At 46.6% G+C, this 19,800-nt stretch overlaps 3 protein-coding genes across 3 annotated transcripts in view; 1 reads left to right on the forward strand and 2 right to left on the reverse strand.

Annotated features, from left to right (window-relative positions):
* LOC133340982 (exportin-6-like) overlaps positions 1–10,061 on the reverse strand; it is a 31,696-nt gene extending 21,635 nt beyond the window's left edge. Inside the window, exons 1-5 of the mRNA XM_061549541.1 lie at positions 9,615–10,061; positions 6,467–6,557; positions 2,004–2,116; positions 482–679; positions 158–317 (exon numbers count right to left, since the gene is read on the reverse strand). Coding sequence (XP_061405525.1) covers positions 158–317; positions 482–679; positions 2,004–2,116; positions 6,467–6,557; positions 9,615–9,617 — 565 coding nt within the window. The 5' untranslated portion in view covers positions 9,618–10,061. The remainder of the gene's footprint in view (positions 1–157; positions 318–481; positions 680–2,003; positions 2,117–6,466; positions 6,558–9,614) is intronic.
* Positions 10,062–10,807: 746 nt separating this feature from the next.
* Positions 10,808–13,481, forward strand: LOC133340983 (NADH dehydrogenase [ubiquinone] 1 alpha subcomplex subunit 6-like). The gene is made up of 3 exons (XM_061549542.1): positions 10,808–10,990; positions 12,278–12,393; positions 12,812–13,481. Exons 1-3 carry the CDS (start codon positions 10,858–10,860, stop codon positions 12,941–12,943), a joined length of 381 nt encoding a protein of 126 aa, XP_061405526.1. The 5' UTR covers positions 10,808–10,857; the 3' UTR covers positions 12,944–13,481.
* A 168-nt stretch (positions 13,482–13,649) lies between these two features.
* LOC133340984 (essential MCU regulator, mitochondrial-like) lies at positions 13,650–16,434 on the reverse strand. The gene is made up of 3 exons (XM_061549543.1): positions 16,174–16,434; positions 14,729–14,867; positions 13,650–14,534 (listed from the first exon to the last, which is right to left on the reverse strand). The coding sequence occupies exons 1-2, from the start codon at positions 16,387–16,389 to the stop codon at positions 14,730–14,732; spliced, it is 354 nt and encodes a 117-aa protein (XP_061405527.1). The 5' UTR covers positions 16,390–16,434; the 3' UTR covers positions 13,650–14,534; position 14,729.
* Positions 16,435–19,800: the final 3,366 nt, after the last annotated feature.

A 19,800-nucleotide genomic window follows, 5' to 3' on the forward strand; every position in this document is an offset into this window, starting at 1 on the left:
ACCTATCTACATGACTTTACCGAAAGACCCAAAGAATATCTAACATAACTTTAATTGTGCTGTTTGTTGCCGTCTGCTTGACATTTGGGCCTTTGAGCGTGTGCGCAAGCTACCGTGTGTATTTGTATATACAGTTTAATAATAACGGTCCACTCACCAGACAGCAGATTAAGCACGGTGGGAACTTGGTCGAGCAACATCCTCCTCAGCTCTTCCTTCCGCGCCACGCTGAGGTCTTCCCGCGGACATGCCAGCTCTTCTGACGTGGTTTTCAGCATCATGAGGCCGAGCGACACCATTTCTGGCTGCTGGATCAACTACGAAAACAAAAAGAGGGGCGAGTGAAACTTCATCGCCACCACTGCCATCACCAAGACACTGCTCACGGCAATTTCAGAACACGGGACGGTTTTCTGACACCGACTGCAAGGTCATCGTCGGTAAATGGAACAATAACCAAAAACCCAAGCGTGCACGGCACCTGCAAGATGTTGGAAAAGAAGTCGTGGTAGAACATTGGCCAGTCCTGCCGCCCGATATCCACGATCACCTTGGCCAGCTTGTTGCGGATGAAGGTGGGCATGCCTTTGTGCTGCGCAAGCAGCAACTTTGGCAGGGAGCTGCGTATTTCTATCTTTTCTTGCGACGGGATGCCCAACCAGAGCTTGTTAATGAGATTCTGGGGACAGGAGAGAATAACAGAGCGGCATGACCCGTGGTGCATTGCTAACTGCAGCTGCATTCCTGTGGCGTGCTCCAACTCGTCAACTCGGGCAGCCGTGGCAAGGTGCGTCACGGTTATGACAAGCAAATTTAAGTGCCTATGTGAAGATTTTTGTCATCAATGTATAATAATATACAGTGGCATTACAATTGCTTATTGTTACATCTACTCAAACCTTTGTATGGCAAACCACAGCTTAGGTGCAGATTTCTCAGTGCTGTTTTCCGGCTATTTATTTCTTTAAGCCCACAAAAATGTTTGGAAAGTGACTTTGTGTATTTATTTTACCCCATTACTAATCGCTGATGCTGCACAGGCCACTTTGCTTCACCATAATAAAATATTAAATAAAGGCGAGGAGTGATGTCATTGCTCGTGTAAACAAAAACGCAATCAGGGATAATGGAACCATCATCGCTTTAACGAACACACCTGTCAGAGGATTAACAACGTGTGTGTGTGAAATGCAGCAGTGGATGCACGCAGTTATGTACAGTACCATGACGCTTTCATATTTTAATAGCCTGTTTTGCTGTAAGCGTGGCACTGTGATATGGAATAACAAATACATTCAGATAAACGAATAACAGAACAAAATGTACAACTACCAATCAGGAGAAACTCAACTTTGTTCAAACTACAAATATGACGAAGCCATGTCCCTTCCTCCTGCTACTGTAATGATATGTATCAGTATACACGTGACCCGATTACAGAGATAAAATATTACTACCTAACCACGGAAATATTACAAAAATGTTTAGCCCCTCGTCTATCTACAGCTGGATGAAGTCCTCCTCGTGCCCTCTGATCATGGCGAGTGTTTGAACACGAGTTAGGGTGGGAGTAGGTGAAGTGGGGTGCCAAGGCCCGATTAAGATATCGCCCGCTCACCACCGATCTTAGCCATGGCTAGGAATCAAACTCAAGTCGCGGCCCCCCCCTCCCCCTCCCTCCGTTAAAAAGCTCACTGTACTGGATTCTAGGCACACGTAACCTCATACCCGCAACGCTACATTTGAAAGCTATCCATCGATGTTTTTGTATTTTGTTTACCGACATGGGAATGCATTCAAAATCAGTTGGCTATTAAAACAACCCAACACAACAGGGCATCCAGGGCATGTTTGCCATGCGTGTACAAGTGCAACGCCCCGAGGTGTCGGGAATAGATGTGGCACAAGGCTTGCGGTTTTGACCGAGTGGCACAGCTGTTGTGCCCCCCCCCCCCCCCCCCAACTGTAAATGAGCAGCGTGGCCCCATGGACCCATGGCTCACCTCAAACACGGTGAGACTGTACATCATGACGTACTCGTTCCGAGTGTTGGACAGGAAGTAGAAGCAGTGCCGCCATGCTCCGGTCTGTTGTGCAAAGTTATTGAGCAGCTCCTCTGGAGGAAAGAACGAGACCAGGGGGGTTGGTTTGGGCTTGCAGAAATATGCAGGAACAGACATTCTGTACACAGCGAGTGTGAACATACACGCGAATAGCAGTACTCCATACGGCGCTTGGGTGACCGTCAAATTTCCACACGATGTTTCATAGTTTTTTTTTATACCCTAAAATATTATATGCTTATTTACTCAGGAAAGCCTCGACGAGTCTCAAGATTAATTATCAGGAGAGTCCTGTCAAGTTTTCGTAGAATGGGCCGATGTTACAACAGTGTGCGTAATCCAAATTGGGTAATCAGCAAGTCATTTTCTGGCCAACACTGTGTACACTGTATAGGGTTTTTTTTGCTATTGGAGGAAACCGAAGAACCCGGAAGAAACCCATGCAGAACAGGGGGGGAACCATACAAATTATCACACAGAGGTGCCCGAGTCGATAATCGTACCCATGTCCTTTTTGCTACGAGGCACGACAAGCGTTACCGCTGTGCCACCTTGTCACCCGAAATAATTTTGAACCAGAAGTATGACTCCAAGCACACAACAAGGATATGCAACAAACAGGCGCATTACAGTCGTGCACTGTTGACTCTGAACGGACACGAATGCCGAGCTGCAGTCAGTGCCGCTTCACGACCCCCAAGCCTCGCCATGCGCCGGTTGAGGCAAACGGGACCCCCGCAGTCGCACACCTCACAGTACACAGATACAAACCAATTTCAATATTACACACTCTGCAAAAAACCCTGTAAATATTTAATTGTATATTCCACACCGTCACTTTACCACGTTCACATTGTTCATTTCGAATACAATTTTTTTATCACTTGATTAAGTCCATTGAGAAATATAACTTATTAAAAATAATCTCAGCAATAGGAACCTTTGATTCTCAATTAGTTTTTAGTTTCACTCGCCCACGTACACTCAGCCAAGTACAGTGTATAAAAAAGAAAAGTTGTTTGGAACTGGGTTGGTAATTTCCCGTAGCAAAAAGCTACTTTTTGTTTATTCAATAAAAAAACACATTCCACAAAATGTAGGCACAGTCCACGAAACAAGCAGCATGACAAAGTATATTTTTATTGACATCTACGTTTAGCGTTCCACTGTTGCCGAGTTGCACTCTCTGGGTCACAATGGTGCCTCGGTGTCTGCCACAAGGCAGGCCGGACACCTGAGCACCATGCAAAATAACTTCCCTGAAGCGACATTCCGGTCATACTTGAAACTAACCCTCCCTCCCGCCCCCCGTGTTTATCGGAGTACAACTTTGACTTTTTCAGTTTGCAATGGTCACATGCACAGTTCAGAAAAAAACATTTAACATTACAGCAAAAGCAGACGTGACTAATGACCTTAAGTGGGTTAGTATCATGATGTAGCAGTGTTCTGGCCAAAATAATAAGTTCCATAACGTTTATTTCCTAAGTGTGTCCTTGACACGATGGGGAGCAGGGGTGTAGTGGTTTAACCACCAAGATGGAAGGAGTGAGTGAGAGGTCCTTGTATATCGGGACAAACCAGGTATGAGAACTCAACAACCATGCAAGTGGAAGTCAACCAGTGAGGTCTCAAGTACCTAGCTCTGTCAGCCACGGTAGTTGCGGCAAATGCTAAATGTATACCACAAATGGAAATGGGTAATGCAGAACAAGCTGCCAATTTTGATGGTTCTGATTGTGGAGCAATGTTCTGCGATTGACAAGTCTAAAATTTGCATTTGACCATGCATATTTCTCAAAATAAAGATTTAAATCTGACATTATACAGATGGGCATCTCCCAGTGCCAGTACAAAATGTGAGTTTAATACAAAAACGAGGCTGGCTGCAATGCTGGCAACGTCTCGTATTATTTACACCGAGACACCGAAATACCTATTTCCCATTCCCACATACACACAACAACTCAACAAAAACAATTCAGAAGCAGATTGTGTTCAATTAGGAAGTTCAACTTACAATATTACATTTCAGAACATGTGGAAAAAGGATATAACCCCTAAAAATGCTACTTCAGCACTTAAAGGTCAAAACTCGTGAAAATGCATTATATACTAAAAATGATACGGTCATGGGGAAAATTTTAGATTTTTTTTATTCTAGCTTAGCATGGCCCTATACTGCACCAACGACTGTGTGGACAAAAGCATTTTAGCAGAAAGTTGCTCTGTTAAGGTCAACACCATGTTGTATGGGTCAGACTCTTCTGTGGGCCACTAAAACATGTGGGGAAAAAACATCCCTCCAAAACATAATGAACTCATGTTCATTGGCTCCTCTGAGTCTGCGATATGGTCTGCTTAGACTTAATTTCACTTTAAAAAGTAACGAAACGCAGACGTTTCCATAACACGCCAACAGCACTTTACTCTGCTGTAAACGTTTATCCCCCAGAAGCAAGTACTGTACTGCATTAAGTCATTAAAAACATACACGGTTTCAAAAGAATTGAATACACACTCTTAAAACATAAGTCCTGACCAGTTGCCTCCGTTTAAAGCCACAAACACACAAAAAATGTTTAAAAGTCGTCGTCTGTGCAATGGCCGATTCTGGTTGGCTTATCGATGAAGCCCATCTGACCCACAAGTTGGGTTTCTCAGCAGCTGCTACATCCTGATATTGGCAGTAACACTCCACCCCAAACCAAGTTGGCACCACCACAATCTTATTACGCGCGTTTACATTTAAAAATGAAGTTCAGCATAGCGTACGTGTATATTAGTGCAGCTGATTTTTCCAATACTATGTGATAAACGACACAACATAGGAGGGACATAGAGTAACTTTTATTTAAACCATAAGACAGCGCATAAAAATGTATGATTCTAATCACAGGGTAATCTTCATCATTATCAACATTTGAGTTCGTGAAGCCTTGACAGTATTGGTTAATATAGTTACTGGCAGACATTAGTGTTCTACATAATTGGATTCAACAACAAAACATTTGGAACACACGTATGTTCACGACATGACAGGCCAAGCACATGTAACCTTCAAAATGTTCGTAGGAAAAAAAATCCTTGCTATTGTTTACAGAATAATTCACAAAACAGTGTTCAGGAATTCATCTTCTTGGTTCTTTCGGTAAAGTCACGTAGAATGGAAATAATAAAATAATAAAAATAACACATCATAAAATAATATAATAAAATAACATAATATAATAATATAATAATGTTCAGGAAGTGAGTAGTTTTGTAGATTGCCATCAGCTGACCCCACACAGAACTGGAGGTGGACATTGTAATTATTGCAATTGAGTTTGCATCAAGCAAGATAACAGGAGGTGAGCTCTCACAGCCGTACTAATACATTGCATGAACTCTGATTTGGGAACAAAAATTACACTGTTAGTTCACATGCCCAGAGATGTCAATCAATTCACAGCCTTGACTGATGAAGTTGTATCATGTGACGTGTTTTAATTTTCCTACAATTGCATCCTGATTGTGTAATTTGGCATCACGTCATGCGGTGAAGTATCCATTTAAATCTCTGGCAGTGCTGCGCAACTTCCGTGTTCGAGAATGGCCCACGGAGGAAGCTGTCATCACAGGGCTACCTTCAAGCAATCTCCGTTCAACACTCGAAGGGGCAGCACTTTTTCACCCAATTACACCACTCAGTAAAATGGCCATCACACGACAGTCAAACCAGTTGAAACTTAGCCGAATTAGGCACAGAAACGAATTTAATGTTGACGGTTTTATTATGCAATCATTGGCGACCAGGCCGAGACCATCAACTTTCTGGCTTCGAACCCAGAATCTCGAGCGGAGCATTCTGACCTCTCAGCCGCGAAGTCACCTCAAGGGAGGGGATTTTTGATTGTACAGTAGGTAAGAACCGCCGATCAATATTGACCCACGTGAATGTGTTTTTTAAGCAGACTATTAAAAAAATGTGTGTGAAAGCAACACAATGCACTGAATATGCCACTTGAAATAACACATACAGTTTGGTGGCATTTAAAAAAAAACTAGTCGGCAGCAACTCAGCCATGTGCATCTCTTTTATCATAAACGTTTAATTATAAAAATGTTCTACCTTCTTAAATATCCCAGCGAACTGCTTTATAAACCTAGCATGCATCAATGCACGTAACTTACTTTCAGTCAAATCCAACGCGTTACTCAATAAGAGGGGTGGGAAGCGGGAAACGTTACACGCACAATAACAAACATTTAACAGCTTTATTTAGATGCCACAATCCATGCAGAGTTGGGGTTTCGGGTGTTATATGCGCTCATATTGGAACCGCTGTGTTCTGCAAGCACCACCCTGGGACGCATGCACTTTAAGTTGAGACAAACAAAAACGTGCAACAATGACTCACCTATCTCTCTTTTCCTTTCATTCGTGGTAGAATTGTGAAAAAATTCAGTCATGATGTTTTCCAGAGCCCGTAAGGACGACTCGTCGGACGCCTGAAAGAGAGACACGGTAATACACACGATGTCATGTATGCTTGCACTGACATTTGCAACACACGTGCGCAAGCACCAACACCAGCGAACATGAGAACAAGCAAAGGCCATTCAGCCTATAATACATACTCGTGTGACTGGATGATGCTGCTGGACCCACGCACAGCGTTTACTCACAGTCAGCAACCTGCCATTCACCGTGCACAAAGACACGAACGCATGCCTGCAATTCGGTCAGATTCAGTTAATGCCTAATATAAGCACAATGTTATTGCCTTAATCTGCGCTATAGCACAATATCTAGTGAGTCGAATAAGGTGTTATACTGCCTTGCAATCTGTATGTTGAGCTACATAGCCATTTTTAGGTAATGTTTTCTGGCAACAGGTCGAGGGATCAGCACGGGTAATCTACCCGTAAATAATTTCCTTCATTCAAAGCAGTTACGTAAATTATCCTTAGCCAAGCAGAATACGTAAAAGCTTGCAATCACTCGGACAAACAATTCGGTATAACTGAACGTTTCTACATGCGTACATGTGCGTGTACAGACCTTTTGTGAGTTATTTGACAATACATGACCACGCTGCTTAAAGCGGGCTGGTCTCGTTAGTGGGCATAGACGTATGGAGCACAGTACAGGACAACAATGTGTTCGCTGCATTTCCCTTTGCTGTATGTTCAACTTCTTTCGCACTGTACGTAGCCAACCGTGCTAATCGGATGTGCGGACAACATAGCCCCTACAGCTGCCTACAACAATGAACATACTGTATATGCAAAGCCGTCGTCACCCACCAAGGAACTATCTGGGCTTAAACCTGCTTCACTTCCGAGATTGACAATATCAGGCAAATTCTGGATAATTTGGTCATATGAAATAACACGTTTACAAAAAAAATATTTAGCACATGAGTTTCATTACTGGAGCTAATACTTGTTTAAAACACTCATTCTAACGTAAAAGAGACAAACTGCTATACGTTGGATGAGAGGCTAACTGGTATGAACACGTAGGTTCATACACTTAGTCACAGCTCGGATGAGGCTTGGCTCGTGTGAGCCGCCTCGAAGCGTGGTTCCCATGATTTCCGTGAGCCGAGCCTGGGCCAAGCCGTGACCGAGCCGCTCAGGGGTCTTGAGAAGGAGGCGAGCAGCGTTAGAGGCCGAGCCGTGACTAAGAATACGGCCCTGAAGGGATATCAGTAAAATTAGAGGTCCTGAAATAAGGGCCCTCATTAACACATTCCTGGCAAATGCGTGCTGTGATTTTTCAACGTTAAATGCAACAGCCTGTTACACACACTTCACTGTGAATGTGCAATATGTTTCATTGGATGTACATTATTAGTTTAGTTTAAATGACGTTTCTAGTGATGCTACGGCCCCATTAAATTTTCAACGTCGTCCAAAAAACTGTATCAGCAAAAAAACCCAACCCCCATCCAACAGACAGCACCAAGTCTTTACACAAGCCAATCAAGGGGGGATGGCGCTGTCAGTGTTGCCACAGGAGTACGCATTAACAAACACCTCCGATCAGCACGCATCGTTACGTACGGTGCGAAAGAAGTTCAACATACAAAACAATACACGGTGAAGGGCGCTCGCTGTGCTCTCGACTTCATTAATGAAGTATCCGCGACTACTCTGCCACTGCCTCAAACACGAACCTGCTTCATGTTGCCGTTACTACGCGTATTATGTACTTACGACGTCGTTTTAAACGACGATTAACCACGATTACGGTAAATATATTTAGAGGAAATCACCGCTGGATTGCGATTCTTTTACAGGAGGGGGGTGAAGTGGAATGGTTGGCAAATTCCTTTCAAAGGAGTGTTTTCTCAGCTCCTCGTACTGTGTAGCATGTTCGTGCACTCCAGTATCTGTATACCGCTGCACGGAATGCGACGTAGTGTATGCATATAAAACACGGCCGTTTATAGTTTGTGTGCACTATGTGTATGCAATTTAGCATGTCATATAATGAGTCGATGGGTGTGTGTATACGTCGATGTATGTGTGTGTGTGAGTCCATGTGTGTAAGTCGATGTGTGTGTAAGTTGATGTGTGTGTAAGTCGATGTGTTAGTCCATATGTGTGTAAGTCGATGTGTGTAAGTCCATGTGTGTGTGTGTAAGTCCATGTGTGTGTGTGCGAGTCCATGTGTGTGTGTAAGTCCATGTGTGTGTGTAAGTCCATGTGTGTAAGTCGATGTGTGTGTAAGTTGATGTGTGTGTAAGTCGATGTGTTAGTCCATGTGTGTAAGTCGATGTGTGTAAGTCCATGTGTGTGTGTAAGTCCATGTGTGTGTGTGTAAGTCCATGTGTGTGTGTGTAAGTCCATGTCTGTGTGTGTGTGAGTCCATGTGTGTAAGTCGATGTGTGTGTAAAGTCGATGTGTTAGTCCATATGTGTGTAAGTCGATGTGTGTAAGTCCATGTGTGTGTGTGAGTCCATATGTGTGTAAGTCGATGTGTGTAAGTCGATGTGTGTAAGTCCATGTGTGTGTGTGAGTCCATGTGTGTGTAAGTCCATGTGTGTGTGTGAGTCCATGTGTGTGTGAGTCGATGTGTTTGTGTGTGTGGGTCCATGTCTGTAAGTCGATGTGTGTGTTTTCGCCCGGGCAACTGGCAAAATACACTTCCCGCTAGTGTCATATAATGTAACGTGTATACGTAAAATGTAACATTAAAATGAGTGCTAACGTACACGATATAACGGTAGTGAGCCGTGGCTCGCAATCGTAAGGGTTGGGAGCTCAAATCCTGGTCGACTCAACCCATCATTCCTTCGGGGTCGATAAAATTCCAATCTGTGGCCAAGTCAACAGTCCATGGACCTGTCCATAGACTCGCCCCCACCGCAATGCTCATTTGAGCAGGAAATCACTTAGACCTTGACCTGGCACAGTATAACGCACGACAGTCCAAAGTAAATCAACACCACCACCACCACAGCATCAGCAGCACACGAATTGGAGACACAGGAGAGGGGCGGACACAACTCGAGGCTGCCGAGGGGCTTGTAGGCCTCGCGGGCGAGCGGCACTCACCATTCTCAAGCGCCTTCCTCGCTCCCTCTACCGCCGCCTCCAGACCCCGCTGCTCATCCCTGCGCGACAAACACCTCGCGGGAAACCTTTTATTTCGCTTTAAGGGGGAATTAAAAGCGAGAGCTCAATCGGGGCGCCGTGAGGGGCTCAAGGGGGAAGGCGACGGGAGAAGGCAGCCTTAATGGAGGCGGCGGCCGCGCCTGCCGAGAGCACACGCAGCTCGGGGCACCGCGATCACAGCGAAACCTTCAGCTTCGCGAGAGACTAAACTTGGCCGGATGTCGCCCCGAATCTCCCCCCCCTGCCCCGCAGTGCCGAGGCCGCTACAGAGGCGAGGCCGTTAGCCGCTGCTGCTGCTGCTGCCGCTGCACCCGCGCCGTACGCTCCGAGGGGCGAGCGGGGAGCACTCCCACAGCCAGGCTCCTCTCGCGCTCGCACTGATGGGAGCGGCCAGGCCCCGGCGTGCGCCGTGGCGTCACACAATACGCGCTGACGTCACACAATACGCGCTGACGTCACACAATACGCGGTGGCGTCACGCCCGTGCGTGGCGACGCCAGCGAGTTAACGGAAGCGTGCGCGTTCTGACGTCACGCCCTTGCCGTCGGTGTCGGATAGCGGGGTGCGCGATGACGTCAGAGACAATGCCCTAAAGCGGAGTTGCGGGGTGGATGACGCAATTAAAGAGAGGGGGGGGGTGACCTCAGGTGTTGACGTCATCATGTCGCGACTTCTGGGACTGCGAGGGGGATGCCCCATTGGCTGTGGGGGTTTCCTCCTCCTCCCTGTTGACTGCGTCCACCGTGAAGCCGCGTGACTCGTGTGCCATCCCATGCTCGCTCGTGAGTCGCACAGCCTTGTGAGGAGTTAAGCATCGGGCGATGGCCCTAGACAGTAGTTCATGACAAATGTGTTGAGTGTTTTTGTATATTCGTGCTCATGCACTCCTGCCAACTCGCTATAGCCAAACAATGCTGTTACAAAAACACACGCGCGCGCGAACTTGTCACAGCTGTCCCTATCTGTGTGGGAGGTGCCGTAATTTCACATTAACATAATTTCAGTCGCGGATTCGTCTATCCAGTTAGGCAGTTACAGCGCACTCCCGCCAGCAGGTCATTGCAGGGCTGCGCCTTCACTATCCCCACGTAAGATGGCCGCCGTAGCTTCACGTGGGCGACGCGCGGGAGCTCATGGGGCCCACTTAGCGGGGGGGGGGGGGAGGCCGCGCTTCCACTTGAAGATGGCGGCAGTGCACAAGGCGGCGAGCGTCGCGGTCAAGGCGGTGAAGCCCATCCTGTCCCGGGACGTGGACGAGGCCAAGCGCAGGGCCCGGGACCTTTACAGGGCGTGGTACAGGCAGGCGCCCGTCGCCGGTGAGTAACGGAGTGCGCTGCTGGGGCCGGCGATGGGAACGACCGGGCTCAGGTCTAAGGTCACCCTGGTCCATAATAAGCATCTCTCTCTCTCACTCACCTTGTGTCCCCGCGTCCCCCGTCTCGTTCATGAAGCAGCTTCTATACCTCGCCTCCCCGCGCCCCTGTCCCTTACTTTCAGTTCTCATGTCTCCTGCGCCTTTAAGCAAAACCCCCATCTTGTGTGTGTCCCGTGCCTCTCCTAAAGTAGTTTTTTCATACCTTATGACTGGAATCCCATATCTCATGTCTCTGTTATGGCAAGTGCCTCAATCCGTTTGGCGCATGCTTTTGAGGTTTTGCTTATAGCCACTCATGCCTGGTCCGTGATGCATGATACAGGAGCAGCAGTGGATGGGGTAAGTTGTCCGAGTGGACGGAGGCGCCTAAATAGCCCATGGGCCAGAGCTGACTTTGGTACAGTACCACTCACTACTAGAGGCTGGCCAATGTTTAATGGTACCGGGTTTTATTTATAGACTAAATGTGATATCTCCACATTTTAAAGAGTTGCCATTTTAATTGAGAACGTACAAAATTGTTACCGTTAACATTGTGCCACATCAAGTGTTACCAATAGGTGAGATGTGGCGTGGTTCCATGAATCATACGTTGTAGGTGTCATGGCTTGCAGGTGTCATATCTGGAGGTATTAGGATGGCCACGGTGAATCTGGTGTCGAATTCTATTAATTTCTGGTTCCCGGCGGAATTTTTCGTGCGGTTGGGACTACGCGTAATTCCGCGTCCTCACATGTCCCCCGTGTAGTCCTCAGACTTGGGGCAAGTGTCGCGTTAGCAAGCAACACCGATGGAGGCCAGCACGGCACACGAGGGGGTGGGTGGCCAGCTCCACGCCCGGTACTCATTTAAGGCGGAGTCAACCTCGGGGAGGTTTTGCGAACTTTTTCTGTACTCAGGCCCCTGGTGCGATGGGTCAATGTGGGTCTGACAATGCACTCAAATTGTATGCCACTGAGCGTATAGGATAATTTGTGGACATTAGCGGATAACTCTCAGTATTAATGTTTGCTGCTCTAAACCTGCACATCTCAATTATTTCTTTGCAAATACTGTATGTTCATCCACAAATACACCCCAATTTTTTTGTCGGATCATCAACAATGCAGACATCTTATTTGGTAAATTTTTAAAGCTGGAGCTTGGGCTACATATATATCTGGAGTTGAGAAATTCTGTGTTTAAATTAAATGTTACGTACTAAATCTTACATTCATATTCCCCACAGTGCATTGTTTCCAGCTGGACATCACCACAAAGCAAGCAAGAGATAAAGTGCGCGAGATGTTCAACAAAAATGCACTCGTGTCCGACCCACGAGTCATTGACATGCTGGTCATCAAGGTATATGTTCATACCCCTCATTGTACTGTTGAACTTATTTCGCACCGTACAAATCCAATCGTTCGAATAGGTGTAATTAGCGATGGGACAATCACTCTCCTTCATCTTGCCTAAAATAAAACCCTTGGTTAACCATTTTTTTTGCAACGTGTGCAGTTGTATGAATGCCGAGGATGTTACTCGGCTTTTAATATTCAAACAAGGTTGGTTGCACAGGTTAAAACCGGGACATGTTATCATTCTTTGTTTTTTCCCCAACCATTTGTTTCTGCAGGTAACACTTCGTTTGTCTGCTCTCCTTAAAAACACACATTGAACTTTAACTATTGAAATCGTTTTGCATGTTTCATGGATGTGCAGACCCGACCGGCAGCTCTCTGAATGCGGTGTTTGCGTTCCCCCCCCCCCCCCACCTTAGGGAAAGATGGAGTTGGATGAGACCATCAATGTGTGGAAGCAGAGGACACACATTATGCGATACTTCAAAGAGTCTGAGAAACCTCGACCCACTGACTTTTTGTCCAAGTTCCTTGCGGGACACAACCCTTGACAGCAAGATGCCACCTTTAACACAAGAGTTAAAAGAGACCCGTGCACAATACGGGCCGTGGATATGATTTGAGAAGCAACATTAAACGTTATGTGATTAGCAAGGATGAGCCATCACGAATGTTACAAAGTGCTAATGATTCTGATATGGCCCATACATTCACAAGTTAATTTGTTCATGCAAGACATTCAGTATATGTTATAAGTCTGCCTGTAAGATATAAACACTGTACTTGTTATTTTTGAACTTAAGGTAAAAACACCCTCGGTTTTTTTCCTGAAATAAGGAATACATTATAAATTGAAATTGGTGTTTCTAGGCTGGTAATAAAAAAATACTACACCAACATGCAACATTTTTACTATTTACTCATTCTAAACTTCAGTTTGAATATCTTGAGCACTTTGTGATAACTGTGATGACTAACACTTGTTACCTGTTAATAGCATGCCATACACTGGGTTAATGTGTTGCAAAACCTTCCTGCATTGTGTCGTTGTGGATATAATGCTAAGCATCAATAAAACTCTGAAAATGATGATTTTTTTATTGCAGTGTGTACCTTAGCCAAGGTGCTATAGTCCTTATTACCGACCATGGTGCCAATGACACCATTAACCATCATTATGACTGGGCATTTGCCATCAAAGGCTTGTGAAAAATGTCTAATACCCAAGTCCTAAGCAATTAAAATACAGAAAGGCAATGAAACTTAAAATTTGATTTATTGCTTTTCCTTTATGTACATCCATTAGGCTTGGTCACATAATAAATATACTTGGGATGCAGTACATTTCTGTAAGTGTAATTGGACACTGAAATGATTCAATTTATTTTCCATTGCCCATTACAATGATTGTCTGGTTGACAGTAACAATGTTAACATTCCAGAGTGGTAATGCAAAACTATGGCATTTTTAGTTGCAGCCTAAAAACAAGTCAGACGAATGTAGATTGACAGTGTATGATGCTCCCAATCCCCAGGTTTTAGATTAAGTGGACATCGCAAACATTGGGCTACAGCAAGATGTAAAGTAGATAACAAGATACAACCAGCGGCTCCTATCCAGAGGGGAAGAAAACAACACTTCTGTGATATACACTTACCAAATATTCTATACGATGAATTAGGCATGTATTTCCACCCCGAAGCTTACCAATTTGTGTAATAAAGTTTGGTACATGTTAACCAATCGCCTTCATAGCAAGCAGTACTCGTCATGCACAATGTGGAACGGGAATTTAACTGAGCTGTACATCCTATTGGAATGAAAATCTGTTTGCAATGTATACATGGACATTTTTCTAATTATGTAATTGGTTTGAGCCACAGCTTCTTCAGTCCTCTGAAGATTGTTGCCATATAGAATATCTCACTAAGTGTTTCACACCATTTGTGTACGGAGCAAGACCGCAATGTATTTGAGCTCAAGGTGGCAGCATTGCACAAGAGCTTCCCATAGACCAGCCACTGGTGGAGAACATGCAGAAAACAACACGTCGTGAAACCATCCTGTCATTCATGCAGGTACGAGTAAGGCCATCAGGAGGTTCCACTTGTGAAGACATTCGATGCCAACTTTGCACTGCCCTAAAAGAAAAAAACAAGGATTGAGATGTCAGTTGCCAGCTTTGTAATTAGTATTAACAAAAATAAAACCAGAATGTTGATACAAATTAAATAAGCATGTACACACGGTGTCTAAACAATACTACATATCAGTGAAACTGCTAAAAGGTGTTGATAATGGGCTCGTGGTTTAAGAGTGTAGTTATTGTGCATACGTTAATCATCGTCGTCGTCATCGTCTGGCACAAATATGTCGTGTTCTTCCAGCAGCTCGGCTCCTTTCTTGCTCGCGATGGCTCCGAGGATAAGAAATGGGATAACCACCGTGAACACCTTTGTCAGTCCCAGTGAGACCTGGCAGCCAACCACAGGAGAGAATGCACACACACAAACGTCACCTTGTGCGAATCGATAAAGTTTGATTATTATCGTTAATACAGTAATTATGATTGTGATCCTGCTGATGTAAGAATATTTGTTGCTGCTGAAGATGCCGATGATGTGGCCGAATCGACCGTGGTAGCATTTGTAGCATTCACAAAGTCGCATTTGTAGGAATCTCCTGTACTACACACTTAGCTATTTAGCAATAGGTTTTACCCTTTCTGGCATAAAACAGGTGTTGAGATGTTAAAACACCAAACAGAATCATTTTTCAAGGAATCCTGTCTGCAACAACCACACGTACTTGTGCTGAAGATGCAAACAGACAGTTTTCAAAGAATGCATATATTTATCAGAGCATGTTTTTTGTTTGCATGTTCACCACAAGTTGGTGTAGTTAATGCAGACATGATTCCTTAAAAAGGGGTTCTGTTTGGTGTTTTAACATCTTAACACCCGTTTTATTGCCAGCAAGGGTAACACATTGTAGTTTGTCACTGCCAGGAAAGGTGTCCCACATTGTAGCTGCACCGAGCCATCACCGCAGCTGTGAATACAGAATTCTGGTGCAGTGCTGCGACCCACCGGAGGCGGCCCCCACTGCGCTCAAAGCGGAGCTAATTGCGTCTCATTCTCCCGACCAGTCCTGCACAGCGTTGAATGCAATAAATGCAAATGTGAATGCACTGCCGTTTGCTCGTGTTGTGTACATATATCCTAAACAACGATTAGATTACAACAATGTGATAATCATGTCACCCCTACCTCTTTACTTCGCATTGATTAATAATAAACAAAACACGACCAATGCCCTGGATAATGTATTCTATAGAATGGACACCACACACCCTTCTGGTTAATCACCGTAAGTACACCAACACGACACCCTCGTCACCGTGAAACTGTATTGATGTCACATCTCTTTGACCGCATCTCGGCGAAAACATTGTTCTTGAGAATCTGACTCCGCACTTTGATGTGAATTGCCCTTAATCAAACATTAATAGTGGGGTTAGGCAACATAATAAAAATGTGAATTATTAATCGCGACCTTACGCGTCGAGTTTGACAGCCATGTTATACCGAACCCCATCGCGTCGCTATCCGGTGTCACTTTCACGCCTCGTAAACAAACCACGTCGATTGCAATGCTTTCGGAAATCCTCCACTCCGTTTACTCGCCGTAAGCAAAGCAACCGGAGAGCGCAAAACAAAAGCAACAGTAGGAAGAGGACCCCACGGCTACCAACTCCCCTCCCTCCCACACCGCCGCCACCTTCTCTGGCTTGGGCAGAATGGCTCCCGTGGTCGTCTCGGCGAGGCCCCTGGCCGTGATCGCCGCGCCGCCGGCGCAGCGTGGCGAGGCGGAAACCACCCGCTTGAGGAAGCCGGAGCGACTGGTGGCGAAGGCGCCCGCTGTCGCCCCGGCCCGGGCCGCCACACGGAGCCCGAGCGCCGCGCTCAGAGACGCTGCTGCCGCCGCCGCCGCCATCGCTTCCTCCTGCTGCTGCTGCTCCTCCACACGGAACCTAAGAATCGCGCACCCTGCACTTTACATTTCCCAGCGCGCATTGGCGCGCGGCCGCCCCCGATTGGTCTTCGCGGCGACTCGCCGCCAGTGACCGGCGACCAATCGGAGCCCGCGACACGGACGCCGGGCGGCTTATGCGGTGTGGGAAATCCAATGCGGGGAATCCCGGAAGTTGAGATGTGTCGCCGTTCGCGGCGTGCGAAGCGCCGATTGTAAGACGCACTCCGCAGCTCTCGCGCGTCACACCACGAGGGCGAGCAGCCACGTGTTCCCCAAACAGTGTCAGCTATCCGAATGATACGACGCACTCCCCCCCCCCCGTCTAATTTCAAGTGAAAGTAGGGGGTGCGTCTTATAATCCGATCTGTGTTCTTGTATTAGTCCGGATTATAAGACGCACCGCCCCCACCCCCTGCTATTTAAATGAAAGGCTGCGAGGGGCTGCGTCTTATAATCCGGTGGGTACGCAGCCAGATTTGTCGAACCAGCAGCGTTGACACCGGCACACGTCGGTGGGGGGGGGGGGGCGCGTCACCCGAGGGTTGCGGCTCCCCGGGGTGAGCTGAGTCGCCCCCGTCCGCCCGTGGCGCGGCAGCTGCATTGGCAGCAGCGTGCACCCACTAATACACGAACAGCAGCAAACTTACATATAGATAACAGGTGACGTTTCGGGCAATGGCCCTTCACAGCACAGGCGCGCTTTCAGACGCGCTTCTGCGGCCGTCTGGAACGCTCTTCCGATATTAGGAAGCCGCTGGAGCTATGCACTTTTAAATCTAGAATGAAAACGCATTTCTTTAGAACTACTTGTCGTGTTTAGGTTGCTATCATTTTCCCTTCACCTCCTATTAGCGCGGTTGGCTACGTACGGTGCTAAAGAAATTAACGTTTTAACAAGTGCCAGGCCAGAATGGTAGAGACTACCTCTGGCTTCTTTGCGCCATTATTGACGATTATGGCGAGTTAGTAACACGAAGTGTTGCACTGCTCTGGACAAGATCCCGATGCATTCCTCATCTCGTGTCATGCGTGACGCCAATCGCGCAATCGCGCTGAGACATCTTGGCAAGCCAAAGGTGAAATCTTAAAAAAACATACAAAGATCCCCCATATAGCCTAATAGACTATTGGGGCAAGTGCTGTTAACGAGCACCTATGAAGGCGTGGGTGCAGAATATCAACACTTTCACTCAATTCCACCAACAGGGATTTGAGCAGTGAAGTGTGTAACGTGGGGTCGATTGGTGTGCATCTGGTCATTAGTACAAATGCACGAATGTTGCTCAGAGCACTTTGAAATAAAGAGTTGCGGCTTCACACCTCTCTGTGGAGTCACTCGACCCTCAAGAGGAGGGCAGAACACCACGCAGAGAGTATCCCCCGCGTCGCCTCCAAACTCGACTATTATTAACCCGTCTGTCCCCTCGTTACGATCACGGGAGGAGAGGGGTAGGGCGAGCCGGTTACACGTGCATCTTACAGTATATATATTTTTAAGATTTCACCTTTGCAGGCCTATTAAAATCCAAAATGCGTCACATCCCAAATTTATCTGGGTGGTCAACCAAGTTGAAATGCGTACAAGCTACAATGTCACCATGGCTCAATGTACACACTTGTCCAGACCAATAAAGTGAGTGGTGTGTTCAAAGTTACACCAGAGCCTTCCCGTACCTGAGCGATACTACAGAGGTCACGTCCAGGGGAGTATTTGCACAGATGCTACTTGGCCATGTGGCACGTGTTGTTTTTTCCAGCACTTTTGCAAATAAGCTGCATTACACCCCCCAAACTCGGAACCGTATCCTTAACCCCAAACTTCAGCTTTGCCCTTATCCGGGTACACACAACACATTTAACATACTACTTATGGCATGACCATGGTCAAGCAGTTAAACATAATAGTTTATATCCTAAGCTATTGACAGTGCACCAGTGTTGGTATATCCAAGATTGACTGCCATCAAATGTACTTTTCCACACAACGCTTTCGAATATACAAATAGAACATTTTTATTTGCTTGAATACATTTGCACTGAATGGAAAGGTGGATGCTCACATCCTCTGATGTTGCCGCTGTAGTGTGGAACTCGCTTCTCCCCCACTCACCGCAATTAGTGACGTTAATTCCCTGCTGCTGAACAAGCCCAGGCACCAAGACGTCTTTTTCCCACACCAAAAAAAACTCAAAACTGTTGTATGAGCTTAGGTGCTGTCACTTCTATAATAATCGTCATCGCTTGTGTTGTAATCGAAGCGTCGTAGTTTGTATTTTATTTACTTTTATTTTTTTCTATCTACGTGACTTTACCGAAAGAGCCAAAGAATACTGCTGTCCTGTTACTGTTAACATTTGTATGGGTAACTTTTACCATCTTGGTAATCCCTTCGCCCCTTTCCTCCCCTGGGAGTGTTTTGTATTCTTCTTCAACCCCTCTTCCTCCCGTGCACGACGACACTGTGCCGCTCTCATGGGCAATGCACGGCACACAACACGCCTCGTGGCGGATCGCCTCACTTTATAGCTGTCACCGGAGGACATAGAGATCCCCCCCAACTCCCTGAGTCAGGACTCGCTACGCAGTCCGCCATCGAAACTGCAGGTCAAGCACGAAAGCCATTGCACTCGACGGGGAGAAGGCTTTCGATTTGGTACAGTGGGGGTTTTACTGTTAGAACCTCCTGGTTACACCAGCCCACAGGGGATTATTGTATCCGTCCGCCCGTCGTGCATCCAAAAATGGGAAGGGAGGGTGGGGAGGGGCTGGGTGGGGTGGGGAGGGTGGGGCTGGGGGGGGGCTGGTCACCCCGTGGAGCCCTTATAAAACTCAACGTTTAACCTAATCACGCCGACTTGTGCCCGCCCTCACAGTCGGGCATATTTGCGGAATACACCACGCCGCCGTTGACCCTGGCCATTGACCGAGCAACCCAACGTTCCTACCAGCTTCCTCCGCAGCAATGTGTATTTTTGGCACCATGCAGAGTCTAGCCTCCCCCCCTCCCCGGTTCATCTACATGTGCAGACTCCTTTATGATCATCTGACTGCGATAGGTACTACTAATGGGTTTGTCTCAGAGGTTCCCCCTCACTAGAGGCACGAGACAGAGATGCCCCCTATCCTGCCCCCCCCCCCCCCTCTTTGCAATTGAGCCTCTGGCAGCCAGGATACGAAGTAGCCAGGAGGTATTAGGTATTCATATTAGGTATATGCTACGGGCAAGTCGAAAAATAAAGTCAATTTATACACCGATCTGCTTACTATCACAAAATGGACACCTCAATACCTGCCCTCCCGAAGCTTATTGTGGAGTACGGTGCAGTCTCAGGCTATAAACTCAACATTCCTAAGTCAGAAATCACGCCTCTG

Source organism: Lethenteron reissneri, chromosome 10 (assembly GCF_015708825.2).
Source record: "Lethenteron reissneri isolate LAM-NWPU_2019-01 chromosome 10, ASM1570882v1, whole genome shotgun sequence".
In the NCBI taxonomy this organism is placed as follows: Eukaryota; Metazoa; Chordata; class Hyperoartia; order Petromyzontiformes; family Petromyzontidae; genus Lethenteron; species Lethenteron reissneri.

Excerpts from the sequence above, each read along its gene's own strand:
- LOC133340983 (XM_061549542.1), top strand. The coding sequence starts at position 10,858 with ATGGCGGCAGTGCACAAGGCGGCGAGCGTCGCGGTCAAGGCGGTGAAG. Across the intron at positions 10,991-12,277 it reads CAGGCAGGCGCCCGTCGCCG|TGCATTGTTTCCAGCTGGAC; the intron begins GTGAGTAACGGA and ends TATTCCCCACAG. Across the intron at positions 12,394-12,811 it reads TTGACATGCTGGTCATCAAG|GGAAAGATGGAGTTGGATGA; the intron begins GTATATGTTCAT and ends CCCCCACCTTAG.
- LOC133340984 (XM_061549543.1), bottom strand. The coding sequence starts at position 16,389 with ATGGCGGCGGCGGCGGCAGCAGCGTCTCTGAGCGCGGCGCTCGGGCTC. Across the intron at positions 14,868-16,173 it reads TTCTGCCCAAGCCAGAGAAG|GTCTCACTGGGACTGACAAA; the intron begins GTGGCGGCGGTG and ends GTTGGCTGCCAG.